This window comes from Tiliqua scincoides, chromosome 1, assembly GCF_035046505.1.
Source record: "Tiliqua scincoides isolate rTilSci1 chromosome 1, rTilSci1.hap2, whole genome shotgun sequence".
Taxonomy (NCBI): domain Eukaryota; kingdom Metazoa; phylum Chordata; class Lepidosauria; order Squamata; family Scincidae; genus Tiliqua; species Tiliqua scincoides.
The window spans coordinates 16,459,199-16,481,440 of record NC_089821.1 but is presented as its reverse complement, the minus strand read 5'-3'; the positions used below and the strand labels follow the sequence as shown (position 1 = coordinate 16,481,440).

The 22,242-nt window shown below is 44.8% G+C and overlaps 1 protein-coding gene across 1 annotated transcript in view; it reads left to right on the top strand.

The window, feature by feature from the left end:
• Positions 1 to 277: 277 nt before the first annotated feature.
• Positions 278 to 22,242, top strand: part of VPS39 (VPS39 subunit of HOPS complex) — a 32,598-nt gene continuing 10,633 nt past the window's right edge. The window contains exons 1-15 of the mRNA XM_066634531.1: positions 278 to 431; positions 5,557 to 5,622; positions 7,105 to 7,169; positions 11,675 to 11,717; positions 12,123 to 12,217; positions 13,482 to 13,580; positions 14,922 to 15,014; positions 15,288 to 15,471; positions 16,509 to 16,629; positions 17,161 to 17,281; positions 17,735 to 17,864; positions 19,366 to 19,508; positions 19,623 to 19,766; positions 20,632 to 20,773; positions 21,891 to 21,977. Coding sequence (XP_066490628.1) covers positions 359 to 431; positions 5,557 to 5,622; positions 7,105 to 7,169; positions 11,675 to 11,717; positions 12,123 to 12,217; positions 13,482 to 13,580; positions 14,922 to 15,014; positions 15,288 to 15,471; positions 16,509 to 16,629; positions 17,161 to 17,281; positions 17,735 to 17,864; positions 19,366 to 19,508; positions 19,623 to 19,766; positions 20,632 to 20,773; positions 21,891 to 21,977 — 1,606 coding nt within the window. The 5' untranslated portion in view covers positions 278 to 358. The remainder of the gene's footprint in view (positions 432 to 5,556; positions 5,623 to 7,104; positions 7,170 to 11,674; positions 11,718 to 12,122; positions 12,218 to 13,481; positions 13,581 to 14,921; positions 15,015 to 15,287; positions 15,472 to 16,508; positions 16,630 to 17,160; positions 17,282 to 17,734; positions 17,865 to 19,365; positions 19,509 to 19,622; positions 19,767 to 20,631; positions 20,774 to 21,890; positions 21,978 to 22,242) is intronic.

Below are 22,242 nucleotides of genomic sequence, written 5' to 3'. Positions count from 1 at the left end.
GCCACCAGCCCACCCAGTGGCAAGGAGTTCCACGGGCTCGCGACACGCAGGGCACCGGCGTGTTTTCTTTGTGCTCCAGCCCCGCGCGCCTCCTCCCGCTGCGCAGCCAGAGGAGCGAGGAGGGACGGGCTGGGCTGGGCTGGGCTGGGCTGGGGGGCGCGCTGCTCCCTCCGGAGCCCGGCTCCAGGCACGGGGTTGGTCCGCCGAAGGTGGAGCCTGGCTGGCTGGCTGGCAGGCCGGCCGCGGAAGTGAGGACTGAGCCGGAAGCGGGGCCTGCCCGGGAGGAGGCTGCGGGGCTGGGCTGCCTCTTCCCGGTGTCGCCGCCCCTTCTCCGGGGAGCCCGGCCAGAGCCGCCGCCATGCACGACGCCTTCGAGCCGGTGCCCATCCTGGAGAAGCTGCCGCTGCAGATCGACTGCCTGGCCGCCTGGGGTGAGTGCGCCTCACCGAGCGCTCCCCTGCCGGGTCTCCTCCCCGCGGCCCGCAGACCTCGCCCTGGCAGCCCCGCCGCGCAGCCCCCTCCCAGCTCCGGCCCCTCCACGCGGGCTGAGCCCCACTTGGCCCACCCCCGCCCCTTGCCGGCGACACCCGTGCGCAATCCGCGCGGTGCGCAACCAGTCCCCGCGCCAGGCTCTGGCTGGACGTCTCCGGGTGTCCTCTAGGCGTGTCTCCTCGGAAGTAAGCCCCACTGCCTGCCATGGAGCTTGCTCCCAGGAAAGCCTTGCACAGGTCGGTGCTCCTCTGCCGTCCCGCTTCACATGGTCCACCTTCTTCCAGCCGTGTTCAACCGCGGCACACCGATGTGCCACGAATGATCCATCACGGGTTGCGAGGCATGATAGGCATGTGCAAGCTCCTGACTTCAGGAGTAGTCTACCTTAGAGTGCCAGCTGCAAGGGAGGGCACCAGTGTGCATGTGTCTAGCTGTCTTGTGTGCTCCCCAAGAGGCATCTGGTGGGTCACTGTGAGATACGGGAAGCTGAACTAGGTGGGCCTTTGGCCTGATCCAGAAGGGCTCTTCGTATATTGTTATGTCTCCAAGTGTGCCGCAGGAGTTTGGGAGAGAGTCATTTATTAGTAGGACCATTGGGGGATGTCAGCCCCCCCCCCCCACCAACAGCATGGTGTGCCTTGTCAGTTGTCCAAAAAACTGATGACAATTTTAGTGCCTTGTCAGTGTGCCATGAGATGGAAAAGGTAGAAAATCACTGACCTATTTGAAGTACTGCCAAAAGTAATTTGCGATGACATCATTGCCAGTTGCTTTTGGATTGGGAGTCCAGATGGGATGCGACAAACACCAGTAAAAGGCTCCATGTGGACCAGAGCAGTGGCATCGCTAAGGGGCTGCAGGTTGCACCAGGTGATGCACATGGTGGAGTGGGTGGGTGAAACCATTGCTGGTCAAAGTTTTTAAGATCTTGGTATTTTTGAATAATACCATCATGTTATATATCATTTGATGCATGTTTTTATGCAGAATGCAGTGAACCAAACTCTATTGAAATATCTCTATCAAAAGTTATATCCAAAAAGCAGGGGTTGGGGCAATGGTGTATCACCACACCCATCACCCACGCATTGCTACGCCCACTGCACAGGAGGAGGTTCATTATGGGAGTGATGCACTGGCCTCCTGTACCAGGTGACACAAACCCTAGTGAGACCACTGGGCAGGAGGGCTTTTTCAACAGTGGGAAAGTGTGCTTTTGCCCATTGAGCCGAGTCTCCTACAGCTGTTTGTTGTGCTGGGCAGTAGGTATCCAGGGGTCCAGCAAGTACCACCAGATACCACCTCAAATACCACTGGTGATACCAGTACCACTGGTTGAGAAACACTGGCCTAAATCAATATGCATCAGACTGAGCTGTGAGAGTCGCTGTGCCTTTTGAGTTGCCCATTTCGTGTCGCAAGCTGAACTTTGCAAGGTGCATGTAAGGGGATATGCATGTCTGGGGTGGGGTGGGGGTTACAGTGGTGTGTCGCCCCCCCTTTAAATATGTGTGCTTAAGGAAAGAAAAAAAAAGTTTGGTGTGTGTGGTGGTCCTTGTTTAGTGGGGCAGGCCTGGCAAGTGAGAACAAGATGGAAAAAGAGAGAAGTCCACCCTCCATAAGCAGTTTTAGCTCTCTGCCCAAGAAGTGCTATAAACGGGGTAAAAACAGTAGAAAGCGTCTTAGAGCTTCACTTTCATTACTTATAATTTTAAGCAGCTGCTGTTTCATGTGCCACAAACTGAAAGGCAAAATAATTTTTAAAAAATGCCATAAACGGGTCCTGGGAGTCAATGTTTGGTCCAGCTCCTGGAGAAGAGTTGACAGTGTATAAATGGGAATACCTTTTAAGCCTTACAGGAAAGTTGTGAAAAGAACAGCGCCTTGTGGCGTCTTAAGGGCAACCAGGTTTCATGTTCTGGATTCTTCTTCATAAGATGCAAATTACTGGAAAAGATGCTGTTAACCTGCTATGGAAACACAAACTCTTGCCTTTTGCAGCAATAACATGAAACAATCTCTGTACAGTAGAGGCTTCCCAGAGGAAACCAATGAGCCACTGTGGGAAACAGCATGCTGGACTAGGATGGCCTTTGGATTTTTCTTATGTCAGGTTCACAGCCTTTTACTGTGTTGCCTGATTAGCAAGTATATGAATGCCATGGGACAGTTCCTGTTCTTGCCTGATGTGGAGCTTACTTGGAAGAGTTTAGAAGGTTACTTCCCCAGCAAAATACTTTAACTTTAACATCTGCTATACTGAGTCCTGCTCTTCTTGTTTATATCTTTAATCTTTATCTTCTAAAAATAGCTTCCTCCCTCCCTTTTTTCACAAGGTGTCTCAAACAGCAGTCATGTGAGCCTTAACATTTGTTGCATCTTCAAAGACCTGTTATTTTGTGCATCCAAGTGATCTCCTTGTGAGTTATTTATTTATACCCTCAGTGAATTAGTCAGCCGATCTCAGATGATCGTGGTTTCCAGTCAGAAGTCTGACCATCAGATGACTGAGAGCCCAATCCTGTGCATGTCTACTAGAAGTAAGTCCCATTATAGTCAGTGGGGCTTACTCCCTGGAAAGTGTGGATAGGATTATAGCCGTAGACACATTTACATCAAATGTCAAAAGGGTGTCAAAAGGGTATATAGCATGTCTCAAAAAAATGTATACAGGTTGAGACTAATTATTCACATGGGTTCTGTTCCAATCACTCACCTGGATAAAAAAAACGCACTATAGCAAATCAATTTAAAAAGCAAAGTTTCTTTGTTCCAGTGATTGAAAACAGCCTTGCTGACCTTTGGACTCTAAGATAAGAGTCATTAAGAAGACAATCCATCAGCACTTCACTCAGCCCCTTCCTTCACCAATGCAAAAAGATCACCTTTCTTTCACATGCTGGGGGAAGGGACGGGTCCACAGGAGAGAGAAGGATTGATGGATTGTTAGCCCTCTCTCTCTCTCTCTCATTAAGGAGGCTGTTGTTAAAGGACTGTTCAGTTTTTAAAACTGATTTTAAAGGGATGCATTTTTCCCCTTCTCCAGGGATCAGCATGACATAGCCCATTTCTAAAATCAGGAGGTTGCACATATACATCATGGCTTGTAACCTGTAATGGATTTTTCCTCCAGAAACTTGTCCACTCCTCTTTTAAAGGCATCTCACCAGATGCCATTCTGGTACCACATCCTGAGGCAAGGAGTTCCACAGACTGACCACACGCTGAGTAAAGAAATATTTTCTTTTGTCTGTCCTAACTCTCCCAACACTCAATTTGAGTGGATGTCCCCTGGTTCTGGTGTTATGTGAGAGGGAAAGAGCATCTCTCTATCCACTTTATCCTTCCCAAGCATAATTTTGTATGTCTCAATCATGTCCCCCCTCAAGCGTCTCTTTTCTAGGCTGAAGAGGCCCAAATGCCATAGCCTTTCCTCATAAGGAAGGTGCCCCAGCCCAGTAATCATCTTAGTCACTCTCTTTTGCACCTTTTCCATTTCCACTATGTCCTTTTTGAGATGTGGCAGAACTGGACAGAATACTCCAGGTGTGGCCTTACCATCGATTTGTACAACGGCATTATAATATTAGCCGTTTTGTTCTCAATACCTTTTCTAATGATCCCAAGCATAGAATTGGCCTTCTTTACTGCCGCCATGCATTGGGTCGACACTTTCATTGACCTGTCCACCACCACTCCAAGATCTGATCTGTCTCAGACAGCTCAGAACCCATTAGCCTATATGTGAAATTTTGATCTTTTACCCCAGTGTGCATGACTTTACACTTAATTACATTGAAATGCATCTGCCATTTTGCTGCCCATTCTGCCAGTTTGGAGAGATCCTTCTGGAGCTCCTCACAGTCACTTCTGGTCTTCACCACTCTGAAAAGTTTGGTGTCGTCTGCAAACTTAGCTACCTCACTGCTCAACCCTTTCTCCAGGTCATTTATGAAGAGGTTCGAAAGCACTGGTCCCAGGACAGATCCTTGGGGCACACCGCTTTTCACCTCTCTCCATTGTGAAAATTGCCCATTGACACCCACTCTCTGTTTCCTGGTCTTCAACCAGGTCTCAGTCCAGGAGAGGACCTGCCCTCTAATTCCCTGACTGTGGAGTTTTCTCAGTAGCTTTTGGTGAGGGACCGTGTCAAACACCTTCTGAAAGTCCAGATATATAATGTCCACGGGTTATCCCACATCCACATGCCTGTTGACCTTTTCAAAGAGTTCTAAAAGGTTTGTGAGGCAAGATTTACCCTTACAGAAGCCATGCTGAGTCTTCCTCAGCAAGGCCTGTTCGTCTATGTGTTTTGAGATTCTATCTTTGATGAGGCATTCCACCATCTTACCCGGTATAGATGTTAGGCTGAGAACATATGTTCTCACTTGTTAGCCTTGTTTTGTTCATCATCTCTTCTTGGAAGTACAGGCTGGTTGAAAACTTAAGAGCACAGCTGCCATTGTGGATCAGATCTGGTTGGTATTGTTCAGTATTTTACAAAGGTTCTGTAGATATCCGACGAAACCACAACGAAAGTGTTGGTGATAACTAATGCTTTTATTTTTTATCCTGGGTATAGTTCTATAGTGAAGTGCATATCTCTTGGCTTTGCATGGCATTTCATCTTCTGAAAACAATGCCTAGAATAGACCTGTTCTACCTATGAATTTTGAACTCATCATTAAACAAGAGTTGTTTTCGGCCCTGAAAAATACTGACACAATGAGAGTGAATAAATGAATCTTCAACCAGCGTGCTTTCTTTTTTTCTTGATGTTCTTGACAGTTATGAAGGCAAGAAACACTTTAAAACAAAGCCTTTAAGGCTGCCCTTTGAGCATGCATACTTGGAAGTAAGTTCCAGTGTAATCCATTGAACTTGCTTCTGAATAAACATAGTTTAGGTAAGGGCAAAATGTTTTATAAATGTGCCACACAAGGGTCTCAACAAGTGTGTGGTCTATATTGCTCATTCTTTGGGACTTTCTATGTGAAATGTTGGGGTCAGATAACTTCTGCTTCGAAGGACTGGGACTGATTAAAATATTTGCTTCCTTTGCAGAGGAATGGCTCCTTGTTGGGACTAAACAAGGCCACCTTCTCCTTTACAGAATTCGAAAAGAAACCGGTGAGTTTGTGAAGATGTAACCAAGATTCTGTATGTTGACACTGATGTTTGGGCTCTTCAGTGTAGCACAATTTTGCAAAATTACATTGTGGGGCTGTTTTATAGAGTTCCCTACATGTTAGCTGCATATGTTGTGCTGGATTGTGTGCCTGAGACTCATTGGGGCACAGCACTACATAACAGAGCTTAAGTGCTGAGGGGGATGTATTAACCCCCTCTAAACATCCGAGGATCCTTATAGCATTTTTGACTTTCCAGTTATAAGCCAAGACTTGTCTCATGAAGCTCAAAAAAATTCCAGATCCCCAAACTAATGGTTCACCTTTTGTAGTTGAACTAGGTCAACATTTGCTTGAAAATGTCTTGCAGAGACTTGGAATAGACACAGCTGTAATCAAATAATTGTGATATAGGTTTTCAGATTAACATAGCCAGAGGCAACTGCACTCATAGTAAAAATCTCTGGGTATACTGGCCATAGAATTCCAAAACAACTAGTTTTGTTTGATGAATTAAAAGCAATGTTTCGTAAGACAATCGCTGTAGACATCATCAGGCACCCAAACTCCACCAAATAATAGTGAGTTGCCAAGGAAGATGCCTTTCATCACTGATGATAAGATCAGCTTGCTAGTTATAAGGCAATTGAGGGAAAAGCTGGGACCCATTCTTCAAACACCTTAGACCAGATGTGTGCTCCTTTTGTCCTTGAAACCTGTTTCTTATTCTAGTTGGTTTATGGAGCTATGCTGTAATTTTGAATTTGGCATACAGTTTAAAAGGTATATGCCTAGTCTTTTATGCTGAACCAGCTTATAAAACATACTTCAGTATGATTTATAATGAGCCCTTCTGTATGCTATGGCCCCTCCTTGTCTGGAGAGTGAACCTGGGATGTTCCTCCTTTGGGTCGCATCCTACCATCTTGAAGAGCCCCTTCTATTTTGTAAGTTATTGATCTGAGAAAACTGAGCTTGACGTGTTCCAGTCAAATCATGCTAGTTTTGAGTTGCATTGTCTTACCTGGTAAATTTCTCCCCCTTTTTGCATCACCATCAGGAGAGGTTACGACATCAGAAAGTGGCTGTAAGTTTGTATCCATAAACCTCTTTTAAGCCTTGTGATGGTGTTTTTATTGTATTTTCTCCTCTTGACATTTTGAGATTTGATTTGTTAGTATTTGGTCTAGATAAAGGATGCTGCTGGGGGCTTGTCTTTCTAGAGTAGATTTGTGAAATCTTCTGTTAAATACCTTAGGCCCATGAGATCACAAGACTGTGGCCTGGTTTACCGTTGGGTTAATTGGGTGTTCTCTAGTGTTCAGTTGCTCAATTTCTAGTAGTGGTTCTATGAGACTTGCAGCTCCTCTGGTATTAGAACTTTGTGGGGCACTTAGCGTTAAGTGATGATAAAATATGTATTACCCAATTAGTTAATTTGAAAGTGTCTGTGATCTAATGAAATCCTTTCACCATTTGGTAGGTTGCAACAGGTTTGAAGTGACACTAGAGAAATCAAACAAGAACTTCTCCAAGAAGATTCAGCAGGTAGGTGTGATAGCTTTGGCCAGCTAAGGGCACAATCCTATCCCGGTCTACTCAGAAGTAAGTCCTATTTTGTTCAATGGGGCTTACTCTCAAGAAAGTGTGGTTAGGATTGCAGCCTAAGACTCATATTAACCTAAAGTCTCATCTTAAGTTTACTGGGTTTGGCAGTGATTGGTGATAGCTGAGCTTGGCTTCTAGGAGGTGTGGTGGTGATTGTAGTATATTGAGCTGTTCTAGTCTTGCTGAGTTTACGTGGTTTACTCCTAATAAATGGGCTCTAGGTTGCTATCCTAAAATCATAGAGGCTGCTTCAGAGACAGTTGGGACATTGCAATGCATACTTAATCTTTCTTGATTATAACAAGTAAAAAGGAAATAGATTCACCCTTGTATCTGTGTTTGACTAGTTTTGAGTACTTAATGGCCAGCTTAGAATACCATACTGCATGTGAAGCTGTAAAACAGTGGTATCTCAGCATCCACAGGTTCCGTTCCCCGAGCCCCTGTGGATGCCGATGCGTGCAGATAATCAGACCCATCAAATTCTGGGTCTCGGCACCTTTAACCTCCAGAGGGACTGGAGTGCTGACTGGTAGTTCTGGTCACCTCTGGAGAATCCAGGTTGAGCTGTCCCCACAGGTTCGGGACCCATGGATAATTAAATCCATGGTTCCTGAATCTGCAGATTCAGAAGAGGCCCGACTATACTCACAAGAGGAAAATGGTTTATTTTGATTACCCATTTCTGTTAACCTTTGCCATCTTGGTACTAATCTCTTTTTCATGTTTCTGAATAAACAGCACTGGTGTGATTTTTTTTTTCCACTACCCTCCTGCCTTTTTTGTGGTTTCACTTTATTGGCATTCTATTGGTTCTTTTCAGATCTCAGTCCTGGCTTCTAGGCTATAATCTGAGCAATAATGGCTAGATTTTAATGCTTCATTCTTTTCATCTTCTGTTCTTACTTCCTACCACGCTTGTAGGCTATCCTGTGTTGGAACTGCCCTCATTACAATTGGCTAGTGGTAACTTAGAATAGCTTTTCTGTTATTCTCCCCCCCACCCGAATAAGCAAGCAAAGAGGAGGGTTGTTTTACAAACATCTGATAATTTTGGAAGTGTCCAGTTATGAAAAGGAAGCTACTATTTGATCATTAGATGATAGGTTTCTAATTTCAGAAAACAATAAAAACACGATTGCATAGACCTAGCAGGGGAGGGCAAAAAATTTCAGCATCAGCTACCCCATGGAAATTTCTGACAATTTAGAACAGTTTTTCCTCAAACTGTAGGTCGCGAGCCAATTTCATGTTGGTCACATGGCACCTAGCTCTGCTGCCATTGAAAATACGGAGCTGAAAAGAACATGATACAGATCTGCTGGGCAGTGTGGGATCTCAGTGGGAGAGAGCCATAGTGGTTTGCACTGAGGATGGGATGCTGGAAAGGGGGAAGGGCTGTGTGGTTGGAGAAGGTTCTAAATCTGCATTCTGCTTTGCTCTCCAAGTTGGAATGTTTGAATTCTGAGCTATGCAAAATAACAGCATGAGGGCTCTGTGTAATGGGAAATTTGACTAATCGTGGCTGAGTTTTGAGGTCTAAATGGAAGCTGTCACTTCTGGCCATAGAATCACTTCCAGGTTAATGACATCACTTCCAGTAGGTCCCAACTGGAAATTCTAAAAAGTGGGTCTCGATGCTAAAAAGTTTGAGAGCCGTTGATTTAGAGCAGGGGTGCTCACACTTTTTTGGCTCGAGAGCTACTTTGAAACCCAGCAAGGCCCGGAGCTCTACCAGAGTTTTTTTTACAATGTTCGCGCCATCATAACATATAACATTTATGTGTACAATGTATGTTGGTGTACCTTGAGCCCCACTGAGTATAACAGGACTTACTCCTGAGTAGATATGCCTAGGATTAGGCTGTGAGGCTGCAATCCTAGCCACACTTACCTGGGAGTAAGCCCCATTGAGTACAATGGGCCTTACTCCCAGCGTTTCCTCCCAGAGGCACCTGAAGGGGGGGGGTCGGCACTCCGCGATCTACTCATTTTGCCTCGCGATCTACCAGTAGATCGCAATCCACCTATTGAGCACCCCTGATTTAGAGCATCACATTTAACCAATGCAAACAGCAACACCGTTAATGGAGAAGCAGAGCTTTATTTTTTTTTTTACTTTCTTCACTCTTCTCCTAGGGTTAGGAAGATAACTTGAGAGTATGCCATATATCCTATTTCTGAGCATTTCAGATAAGTTACTCATGATGCTTATCACTAAGGAGCAAATCAAGTTCATCAAGTCTTTACACTGGCATAAGTACTAAATATTGTTGTGGCATTCATTAACGTTATATTTTTAAAAATTCTGTGAAAACATACAAGCCGGACTTTCAGCTGAAATGGGCTTTGTTGCCTAAGTTTGTTGCCTTTGTTGCCTAAATTACAAACCAGAACTAGTACCGTATTTTTCGCTCCATAAGACACACCTGACCATAAGACGCACCTAGTTTTTAGTGGAGGAAAACAGGAAAAATATTCTGAACCAAATAGTGTAATAAAATATTTAATAAACTATAACAGAATAACATTTGAACCATGTAAAGTGAACAGCAGTCAACAGTGGCATTAAGAACCATTATCACTGTCATTAACAAATGGAGAGACTTAAAGGTTTGAGTACTCTAGTTTTCTGGAAGCCCCAAGAACTCATCATCATTAGAGTCAGAATTTATGAAGCTCACAAAAGCAGGTGCACACAAATAGGGGATCACATTATCTTTCTGTTACAATGATGTTCTGCCAAATCCTAATCCACTGGGCCTTGTGCCCGCTTAAGGCTGATCAGTCCCCCTTGTGCAACTCACTAGTGCAGCAAGCAAAAGTGAGTCCAGTTCCAGTCTACAGATGCCAAGTAAATCAGTCCCATCAATCAGAGTTGCCAAATCAGAGTCCAGAACCAATAAGCCAAATTACAGTCCAAGGTCAGTCAAATCCATCAGGGTATACAAGTCCAGTCACAATCCACAGTCAGATTCCAAATTCAATAAACCCAGTCAGTCTCCTCTCCAACCTGCACTCCTTCAAAACCCACAAACCCTTTCTGCCTCAGGTACTCCTTATATCCCTGAGGGCCCTATTGCCTTCCAGTGGCTGCAGCTATGCAGCACACTCTGCTGAATGCCCAGGCCTTACCCTTAAAGGGGCCACTGCTGACACCACATCTACCTCCTCGCCAGTTCTTCTGTGATTCCAATACAAATGAACAAGTGGAAAGTCCAACCACAACTTGAATTCTCAAGACACAACAAACCTCTGGATTTATGGTGAGAACCGAGCCTTACCTGGGGCTTGTGCAATAAGCAAACACTGGCATTCTGACCAAGGAGACAGTTTTTTCTTTGTGATGGGGGGGGGGGGGCTTACATTCAGATGCTGGATGAGATGAGTGAAAGCGCCCCTCCCCTGCTGTGTGAGTGTGTGTGTGGGGGGCAGAGCATCTGTGTGTGTGAGAGAAGGGGGCAGCATGTGTGTGTGAGAGAGGGGGGAAAGTGTTTGTGTTGCAGAGAAGTTGTGATGCTCCAGGCTTGGGGGGGGGGGAAGAGTCTGTGATGCTCTAGGCTTGGGGGGGGAAGCAAGAGTCTGTGATGCTCCAGGCTTGGGGTGGGGGGGAAAGAGAGGCTGTGATGCTCCAGGCTTGGGGGGGGGGAAGAGAGAGGCTTTCCTGGGAGTAAGCCCCCCTGACCCTAATGGGACTTACTTCAGAGTAGGCATGCACAGGATTGGGCAGTGAGACTGCTACCTCACCCACGCTTTACTGGGAGTGAGCCCCAGTGACTCTGTGACTTACTTCTGAGTAGACAAGCGGGCTTGGGCAGACTGCCACCCCACCCACGCTTTACTGGGAGTGAGCCCCACTGACTCTGAGACTTACTTCTGAGTAGACACGTGGGCTTGCGCAGTGAGACTGCCACCCTACCCACGCTTTCCTGGGAGTGAGCCCCAGTGACTCTGAGACTTACTTCTGAGTAGCCTCTGACTGCCCGGGGAAGCAGAGCAGAGCGAGGGGGCAGGGCCAGGGCTGGGGCTGGGGCGGAGGTTTTTTTTTTGGCAGTATTCGCTCCATAAGACGCACACACTTTCTGGGGGGGGGGGAAGTGCGTCTTATGGAGCGAAAAATATGGTAATTTAGGGCCCAATCCTATTCAACTTTTCTGCGCCGGTGCAGCTGCAATGCAGTCCCAAGGTGAGGGGACAAACATTCCCTTACCTTGTGGAGGCCTCTGTAACTACTCTCCTACCACAGGGTGCTGTGCACATCCCATTGGCACAGCTACGCCAGGGCTGGAAAGTTGGATAGGATTTGACCCTTGGACAGTCTGCCACTATCACTGCAGGGTTACTTTGCTGAAGGTGGGCAGCCTATTTATAAATCTACCGGGTTTTGACAAGTAAATAAGCTTTGAATGCAGCTCATTCACAAGAATGTTCTCTCTCATTTGTAGATTCACGTTGTATCTCAGTTCAAAATTTTGGTCAGTTTGTTAGGTAAGTGAAATACTTAGGTAAGGTAATACTTTAGTATTAAATTCTGATTTGAAGCACCTTATAATAGATTGTATCATGCTTCTGTTAAATCTGTTTAGTACCTACTAGATTTCTTAAAAGGTTCTACTAAACCTTAAATATTTCCTATAACAAACAGATGTTCAGTCTTGTCTCCTGCTTCACGGAGTCATTTCACTGCATTCCACAGAGCTTCCCCTACTAGCAAATTTTGGCTAGACAACAGGCACCTTAGAATTGATGAGGCAGTGAGAAATGTTTGCAAAGCTGTGGTCCAAAACAGTATTAATCATTTGGTTTTAAAGTAGAATACTTTTTGCTTGTCCCCAACTTTAAAGTGGTTCTGCTGTAATTCAAACAGTAATTTGGATCTTTTGTCCCAAACAGAAAACAACATTTATGTTCACGACCTGTTGACGTTTCAACAGATCACCACGGTTTCCAAGGCACGGGGTGCAACTCTCTTCACGTGTGATTTGCAGGTAGGGGCAAGTAGAGAGCATGTGCATGCTTTCTCCAATCTTGGAAGGAGCACTGACGTTTATAATTGTGTGAACTGGGTGGGAGAAATTTAAAAGGGAAAGAGTTGTTTACAAGGTGGTGGCAGATTTTATGGGAAGTGGATTGTCCATTACTTTACTCTGAAAATTGCATGTCAGAAAAAAAGATGCTTAAAATGCATCTTTAGATTTCCATTTCAGTAAGATTCATGCTGCTCGGTCTTAATGCAGTTTCTGCACTTGAGTCCCCTGTGTTGGCCTCCCGGTGTTGCAAAAGTGCTGTAAGGCACTTCTGCGTCACTGGGCGAATGGGGAGGTTATGATCCTCTGTTTTAATCTGGTGTGGGTCATTTATAGTCTCAATGGGCCTTTGAACAGATTGGTTGTTTGAAGGCCTTGCTGTCCCAGAGAAACACCTAGAATAAGAATTTACCACTGTGTCCCTGGGATTGAGATTGTGAGTGCCTTAATAAGGATGGATGCTATAGGTTGAGTGAGAAGGGGTAAGTTTGCCATTGTATGCCCTGCTAGTCTTCCAGTCATTGCTAAAAGTATTCCCCATGTTCTGAAAACCTGAATGTTAGATGTGGAATATTAAGGGTTTGTTTTTGTTAATAACACAGGCCAACACACATTTTGCTTCCTTAAACATTGCACTAATTCCTGGGTATATTTGGGGTGCTGATTCATGTGGAAGCTGCTTGAACCATTCACTAATGAGCCGATACTATATCTCCAAAACTAGACGTGATAGGGCAAAATGGATGCCATTTTTTGGAATTGGCACCCCAAATTCATATCAAACCACCATAAAATTTGGGAAAAACGTTTCTGACCCTCAATTTTGTAGGCCTGTGTAATGAGTTAAAACACAAAACACAACATTTTGGTTTCCAGAAATTAAAATAGATTATTTTTCCAGTTAGAAATAATACTGTGGCTAATAGTGTATCTGTTGACACCTTATCACCTACCTAGTACACTTGTAAAGCATTTAAAATTAATAAAGATGAGAATTTGGATTAGAACTTAGAATAAAAACACATAACATCATTTTCTGGCTTTTTCATTTTTTTAAAAAATGAAACCTGCAAAAAAAAAATTTGAACACTCCTTGGAATAAATTATGCAAAATTATCAAACATGCGCATTTCAGTAATAGAATCTGGGCTTTCAGGGGGCTAAGCTTATGCATTAATGCACAGTTTTCTAGTACTCATGCATGAAGACCTATCTGTTTTCACAGCACTCTGGTACGGGGGAAGAGGTCCTGAGGATGTGCGTGGCAGTGAAAAAGAAGCTGCAGCTGTATTTCTGGAAGGACAGAGAGTTCCATGAGCTGCAGGTGAGTTGAGCCCAGTGTTGATGGCTTGCCCCCATGCCCTAGCAAGAGTTCTTCCTTAGCTCTTACAGCCAGTTTAACTCTTAGGGCCCAAACCTATGCAACTTTCCTGGGCTGATGCAGTGTGCTAATGGGGTGCACACTGCATCCTGTGGTGGCAGTCACAGAGACCTCCTCAAGGTAAGGGAACATTTGTGTGCGCCACCATGTCTCCCTCCACCTGCTGCCTGTTTTTTTGTTTGTTTGTTTTGTTGATAGACCCATTTACAGAGCCTTACAAGGCCTTATGAGAGCTGGGGAGGCTGCGCGCAGCCTCTCTGACCCTCAGAAGGCCTAAAATGTCACTTCCGTTTTTCAGTTGAAACAGGAAGTAATGTTTTTAGGCCTCCGGACACATTGGGGGGGGGGGCAGCATTTTGCAGTCCTGGCCTCAGGTGGCACAAGGGCCAGGATCACATTTGGGAGGCAGTGGGGAACAATGGCTGCAGTGGACCATTATCTTCTATCCCACCACAATCTACCCCACGAGTAGTAGCTCACCGCTCACAGGGCCTCTGAGAGGAATCTTATCAAGGGATACAAAACTTCTTTAGGGCCCCTTCCCAAAGGGGAGAGAGCAGGGGGAGGATGGCAACAAGGGTGGGAGAAGTTGGCGACAAGGGTTGGGAAGGGGCAAAATGGGGCTGGGGGAGGGTGGCAACAGCGGAAAGTCTTTTGAGCCCTGGTCTACTGGGCTTCCCAATGTGGAGGCCAGGTCTACTCATCTTTGCAACGTCAGCTGTTGGATACAGTAATGCAGAAAACCAAACACAATCCTAAGTCTCTTTTAAATATAGAAATTAATTTCTGAAAATTAGCAGCATCATATTTAGGCTCACACTAGAATGGAAAGTGTCCTGTGCGTACCAAAAGTTGCTTCTGCAGTAGCTGCAGTCCCACAGCTGTGTCCCTGAGCTCTTATACTCTCCTTCATGGTGATGCAAGTTAAACTGCAGGTGAGGCTGCATATCCTTTGGTCATGGATCCAACAAAATACTTGTTGATTTTGCCTTCAGATAATTGTTTGTGTATTGTTACAAGAGTGTTTCCTGTGTGGAACTGGCCTGAAATGAGAAGGTGTAGGCGGGGGGAGGGGGGGAGGATAGACTTGAATTGGGTTCTGTTTTTGTTTAGAGAGAGATTTCAAATGTTATTATGTTTAATTTATGTTAACTAGATTGTTTGGGGGCAGATCATGGGGGCTGGTGTGTGTCCACAGAGTTTTCAGGACAGATTAGGATAACGGGGTACATTTTTGAACCCCTGGTGACATTACTTTAGCCAGCTATGTTCTTTGCTTTCCAGGGAGACTTCAGTGTGCCAGATGTACCCAAGTCAATGGCCTGGTGTGAAAATTCCATCTGTGTGGGTTTCAAGAGGGACTATTATCTCATAAGGGTAAGAGCAAGATTTAGGGCTAAGCTTGAAACAATGTTAATTTTTCGGATGATGGGAGTGGAAGGTTGAGTTTATTTGCTACTTCATTAGTCACTGTGTAGTCAGCTATGCTTTAGGTTTCTCAGAAAATATTGGTTTGTTAATGGTTTGCAAGGTCTTAATTGCATGAGACGCTGGGATGGCAAAAGCCAGCCTAATCTGATCGCAGCGTCTCAAGCCAGCCTAATGTGACAGCTTACTTAGAATGATTGACTTTGTTTTTCCTCCTCATAGGTGGATGGAAAAGGGTCCATTAAAGAACTCTTCCCTACAGGAAAGCAGCTTGAGCCGCTGGTGGCTCCCTTAGCAGATGGCAAAGTTGCTGTTGGCCAAGATGACTTAACAGTTGTGTTAAATGAAGAAGGAACTTGTACTCAGAAGTGTGCATTGAACTGGACTGATATCCCAATAGCCATGGGTGAGAACTTATAGTTCTTGGTCTTCTTTGAACCCAGCGATAGTTGTTCTTGTCCATCGGAATCCCATACAAGTTAATGAGATTGGCTAGATGGGTGACTGAGCTGATTTTTGTTTAAGATGCAATGGGAGAAGGTGACTAGTCTGAATGCATGGTGTAGTTTAATCTCTCGTTCTGCCTTCTTTCAGTGTTTTTTTGCCTTAGTTTCTCTGTAAGTAAAGTGGTCACAGTGCTACTCAAACTATGCTCTGAGGGTGTGGTTGAAAGGCATAAGATTAAAGACAAACTAGTAATATTTATTAGTTAAGTTGGTGTTAGCAGTGTTTACAGTCCAGTCCTATAGAATGAGAACACTGGGATTGCAGCTGCAGCAGCAGCACTGGGTGTTGTAAAAGTGCCACAAAGTGCTTTTTGACACATGATTGAGTAAGCTGCACAGCAGGAAGGCCTGTGCCATCCTCTAGGTGTGGTAATCCACTCGACAGCTGCTAGGGCAGGTATGTTTTGTGCGGGGTGGAAGAGGGTGTTCTGGAGGCAGAGAGAGGATGTTTTGGGGCTGAAGGAGTTCAGGGAGGGGGCAGGGACACAGACCAGGCCTCTGCCACGTCCTAATCCCTGTCCCGGACCTGCAGGCGTTACACGGGGCTACTTGGTTCTGTGCCAGCTAAATAGCTGACACAGCTCTGAGTAGCTCTATTGAGCAGGCTTGGTACTACATGAAAGAGACCTCCTGTCTCCTGTAATCCAATGCGGGATAGGGGGTGTGCCCCACTGCACCAGTGTCGGACAGGATTGAGGTGTTAAGACTTTTTTTCATCAGAAAGTCCTCAGAGCAGTTTATGCAGCCAAAAGAATGGAAAGATGCTTCCTATCCCAAAGGGGCTCGCAATCTACAGAGAAACACAAGCAGCAACCTCTGCTAAACAGGGATGAACAAAGACACTTGCTGTCCCCTTCTAAACACAAATCACTGCTTGAAAACTGCTTCTTTTCTCTAGAACCATATCATGTTACTGACTGTTCCATTTCCAAAACAGAATATCAGCCACCGTACATTGTGGCAGTACTGCCAAGATATGTAGAGATTCGTACTTTTGAACCCCGTCTCCTGGTGCAGAGCATTGAGCTGCAGAGGCCACGTTTCATTACATCTGGAGGGTATGAAAGTCTTAGTTGCTTGCCTTTTTCATAAGTGTGTTTGGTTTTAATTTGAAATAATTTTAGGCCTCTTTTTGGTCCCACTAAAGGGCCCAGTAAGACAGCTTGCAACCGTTTTATAAAGCAATCAGAAAGTTTTTTTTAAAACCACCATAACAGCAAAATGAGCCTGGGAAGCAAGCGATGAAAAGTACTCTTTTCATGATGATGGTTGAGCCTCCTGGGGGGAAAATATTCTGAAGTTGGGGGGCTACTGCTAAGAAGGCCCTGTCCTGTGCCGTCCCCAACCACACTTAGATTGGCAACTGGACACTGGCATCCAGTGGTGAGTGTGGGCAGGCTGATGTGAAACTATCCTTCACAGATAGTTATTCAAGCATTAATGAGCTTTAATGCCATGTGGGCACTTCTGTACTGAATTTGTTAGCTTTGAAATTTGTAATGTTTAAAATGTGCGTGGATCACAGAAGAGGAAATTTCTCGTTCTATTATAGCATGTTGGTAACTTTTTCCCCTCCTCTTCTTCTTTAGTACAAATATTGTGTACGTGGCCAGCAATCATTTTGTTTGGCGTCTCATTCCGGTTTCCATTGCAGCCCAGATACAGCAGCTTCTCCAAGATAAACAGTTTGAATTGGCTCTGCAGCTGGCAGTAAGTGGTGGGTTAAAGGCATTCTCAGCCTCTATCTGTATGGACTGATGACTTTTGTAGGCTGCACCCTGTCAATGTTGCAGGACTTGTTTTAAATTTTCTATTAATTAAGCCGCAGAGTGTGTGATAAATCCATAATTTAGTGCTCATGCTCTAAACTCCAGAATTTTAATTCTGGATTTTATTATTGTGCTTCTGTTTTGAATGGTTCTTTGATATAATCTTCCTCTTGGCTGCCATAAATACAATTGGCATTTTGTCTTGTGACCCTCACCTTTTTTCTAACTACTGTGCCTCCATTTTTCAGTTTGCTGTAAAGACTTTGCTCCTGTCATTTTTGAGGTCTATATTGTTTTAGTACTGGGTTTTTCTTTCTTTCTTTCAAATAGTGCTATTCAGATCACGTCTGTCAAATATTTATTCTTAGGAAAAATATTCTGCTTAATTTGTTAGGATATGAAAGATGACTCTGACAGCGAAAAGCAACAGCAGATTCACCATATTAAGAATCTCTATGCCTTCAACCTCTTCTGCCAAAAGCGCTTTGATGAATCCATGCAGGTCTTTGCCAAACTTGGGACAGGTAAATTAGTTATGTAGCCTGGATTTGAAGGAGTACCATATTCTATGGATATGGGAGAGTACTGTAATCAAAATCTGATGCTGAACTTCAAAATAAAGTGATTTTTCTTAAAATTCAGGGACTGCTGCTATTCGTTCTTATGTAGTGGTCTTGATATCAACTTCTTTATGACACCAGCTTAAGGTGCACTCACATGGCCATGGGCTGTGATCAGATCCAGTGATGGGATTGGCCTCATTGGACAACTGTAAAGAGTTCAGTGCTGATCCTGGAGACCACCTCTGTGTGCATAGCCCTTGTGTGGCTGTGAAGTGATGCTTACAGGGCCCACCCAGATTGTGGGGGACAGGCATAGGGGGCACTTTGCTGAATGTTTCTTGGAATTGACTGGGTTGTTGGCAGCCTTCAGTCTCGAAAGACTCTGGTATCGTGCTCTGAAAGGTGGTTCTGGAACAGCGTCTAGTGTGGCTGAAAAGGCCGATTCGGGAGTGACAATCCCTTCCACACTGGGAGCAAGTGCAGTCTGTCCCTGGTCTGTCTCCCTGGCTATGGGCCTTCCTTCTTTGCCTCTTTGCCTCAGTCTGTTGGCCAAGTGTCTCTTCAAACTGGGAAAGGCCGTGCTGCACAGCCTGCCTCCAAGTGGGCCGCTCAGAGGCCAGGGTTTCCCACTTGTTGAGGTCCACTCCTAAGGCCTTCAGAACCCTCTTGCAGATGTCCTTGTATCATCAGCCTGGAATTGACTATGGCTGTGATAACTGGTTACATTGCAGAATCTTGATATCCAAACTTGACTGGGTATCAGCACATGCTCGTGGAAGTCTTCTTGTGATGAAGCACTTCTATTTCGGAACCAAAAGTGTTGTCATGTGGATTGGCCCAGTTGTGAGGCATCCTCTGCTCATATATGGCACGATCGGACCAATCCACATGGAAATCAACCTGTAAATGTTAAACCTTTTCTTCCTGGTCCTAAAATTTGGAGTTAGTTCCAAATCATGGAAGAATTTTTAGCCGCTCCACACAGGGGACCCAGTATATGAAAACTGGCCTTGAGGACAGTTGGGCAAGGGATTTGATTGTCTAGGGCAGTTGTGAACTCTTGGGGTTTCCTTCCCTATAACTTTTTTTAAAAACTGGAAATTGAATAGACATTAGTTTTAATTGAGGGAGCCCAGTGAGTGGTTTGCTGTTTTTGTCACTGAATTCTTATAGCTCTGCATAGAAGGTTAGTGAACAAAGTTGTGGACTTGGAGGCTTTTAGCTTGTTAGAGCAGGAATGAAGATCAAAGCACGAGGACTTTCCCTTCTCTCTGATTGACTTTGCTTTTGGTGCACGTGTCTGGTTGCTAGCCTCCATGATTTCTTTACTATCTCTGGTAAAGAAGAGTTAAGTCCTTTGGGTATGCAGAGGTTCATACATTTTTTAAAGTTAACCTGAATATATTTTATGCAATATAATTTAGAAATATTATGACCAATCCCTGCTGTTTTTTTTTTTAAGATCCTACCCATGTGATGGGTCTTTATCCTGAACTGTTGCCTAGTGATTACAAAAAACAGCTCCAGTATCCCAACCCAGTGCCAGTCCTCTCTCCGGCAGAGCTGGAGAAAGCACACTTGGCACTTATAGATTACCTAACTCAGGTAAGCACCAACCATCTACTATGGGGATCTTTGGTAGTGACTGTTCCCTGGGGTGATATGGGCAAGCAGTAGTGTGGCTTTGCTCCTTCCAACATTTGCTCTTAATTTTTGCAGAAAAGAAGTCAGTTGGTGAAGAAGCTGAATGATTCAGACCATCAGTCCAGCACTTCTCCCCTCATGGAGGGAACGCCCACCATCAAATCCAAAAAGAAGCTGCTGCAGATCATTGATACCACCCTGTTGAAATGCTACCTCCATGTAAGTACTCTGCTTCTTCAAAGCAGCCCTTCAGAGCAGTAGCATAGCCAGAGGGGTTGCAGCGTGGTGGGTATTGCAGGTACCTTAATGTGCCATGTAAGCCATCCCTCCCACTCGCTGTCTGAGCCATTCTGGGCAGTGATGGCAGCGAGTGGGAGCAGCCGCTTACATGGCACATTGAGGTATCTGCAATACTTACTGCGCTGCACCCCTGTAGCTACACCAGTTCTTCAGAAGAACTTAGAAGAGGGCAGTTCCAGCTGGAAACAGCATTGTGACCTGGGTGCATTATTGCATCCCTTGCTGTTCCAGCCCTTAATGTTGACATGTGCGGAGTGCAGCACCTGCAGCCCCTCTAATGCTGCTGCAGTGTGCTGGAGGTGAACATATGTAACTTCCTTATACTGAATTATTGAGCCATCAGGCTCAGTATTGTCTCCATGGATTTGAAGCAGCTCTCCAGTGTTTCAGGAATGAGTCTTCCCCCTCCCCACATCTGGAGATGCCAAGGATTGAAACTAGCACTGAGTTAACAGCCCATTGGGAGTTAGTGAATTGATTGCTTGGCTGCTTCAGATAAAAGGCTGGGCATGGAGGAGCGATGTGCTTTGTTTTTAAAGAAAAGTACCCAACAATATTTTGGATTTTCCTGCCTCCTCCCTCCCCCATATTGTAGGAACAGAAAGAATTTTAAGCTTGTTTGTGCCGCTCCTCATTAAATACATAACTTTGCTGTATACAAATGCATTATATTATTAAATGCCAAGTTTGTTGTTGATTGTTGGTATTACTACCAAGTACCCCAAAAGATAAATCGGAAAGTGAAACCGTTTGATTCTTTTAAGTTGTTCTCCCTTATTGACAGACAAATGTAGCCCTGGTGGCACCACTGTTGCGACTGGAGAACAATCACTGCCATATTGAAGAAAGTGAACATGTGCTCAAGAAAGCCCACAAGTACAGTGAGCTGATCATATTGTATGAAAAGAAAGGTCTGCATGAAAAAGGTAAGTGCCATGGAGAGGGGAGCAGAAAAGGTGTGTGAGTGAGTTGAGATCTTTCTAGCTTCACACTCATCCTGGTTTAATGATATGTTAAAAAAATTTATAACCATCTTTGCAATTGGAACCATTCTGGAAAAAGTGGTTCTGGCTTGTTTGGGGGTATTCTCCGGGATATACGTATATTTTGGAAGTTCTGTGGTTCATGGTCATAGTCGGTCAATTGCAGATATAGGGGCAGTCTCGTGTAACAGATTGAGAGGAATGGAACTGACTTTGCTAGTTAACGGGGATGATGAGATTTGAGTATAAAGGTCTACTGTCAGTTTTTGGAGCTGGGGTATGACTGATGTGGTACTGGTATAAACACTGTAAGTGATGTCCAGTTTCTCTTCCATGGAAAGCCATGCTCCATTTTTTTAAATTAATGCAATCTCCCCTTATTAAATAGGTTTTTAGTACTAAGACAGGCGTCAAAAAGAGACTTACAATCCTGTGAAAGTGTTCCTAGTTCTTTTTTTTTTTAGTGCATATATACAGTATAGCAGTATACTGATGTTGTTATATGCTACAGCCACCTCCCCATTGCAGAACCATCATTGCTACATTCTCCTGTACATTCTCCTGTTGCTAAATTCTCCTGGGACATAAGAGCGGCCCCACTGGATCAGGCCATAGGCCCATCTAGTACAGCTTCCTGTATCTCACAGCAGTCCACCAAATGCCCCAGGAAGCACACCAGATAACAAGAGACCTGCATCCTGGTGCCCTCCCTTGCATCTGGCATTCTGACATGCCCATTTCTAAAATCAGGAAGTTGCACATATGCATCATGGCTTGTAACCCATAGTGGATTTTTCCTCCAGAAATTTGTCCAATCCCCTTTTAAAGGCATCTAGTCATTTAGGCATCCTAGGCATCTAGGTGGAAACAAAGTGCCCCACAGTTTCCTTTCCTTGTCTGTCTGTTCTGGTGCTTCAGTTTGTTGTGTGTGAAAGGACTGCCTCTCACTTGTGCTGAAGGCAAATGTACTTCCTTTGTGTTGACTAAAGACCAATTGTCTTGAATGAAGTCGGAAGCTGCTTTAATCTAAAGGGTAGTCCTTGCTTCTATTTTATTGAAGCTTTGCAGGTTCTAGTGGACCAATCAAAGAAAGCCAACTCGCCGTTGAAGGGCCATGAGAGGACAGTTCAGTATTTGCAACATTTAGGTGAGTGTAATCGAGTTGTATAACTTCTGCCTTCAAACCTTATGGCCCATCTGTACACAGAACTCATGATGGCTCACAAAAACACCCCCCCCCCCATGCTTGGGTTAATCAAAAAATATGTTGAGTGAAACTGTATGAAAACCAAAGAACAGCAATCCACTGTGCTATAAAGTGTGAGACTTGTACGTCTTCGTCAGTCCAAAGAAACTTCCATGGTTGAGCCTGGCAGGTTCTGTAAGAGCAGCAGCATCTATCTCATGAATTT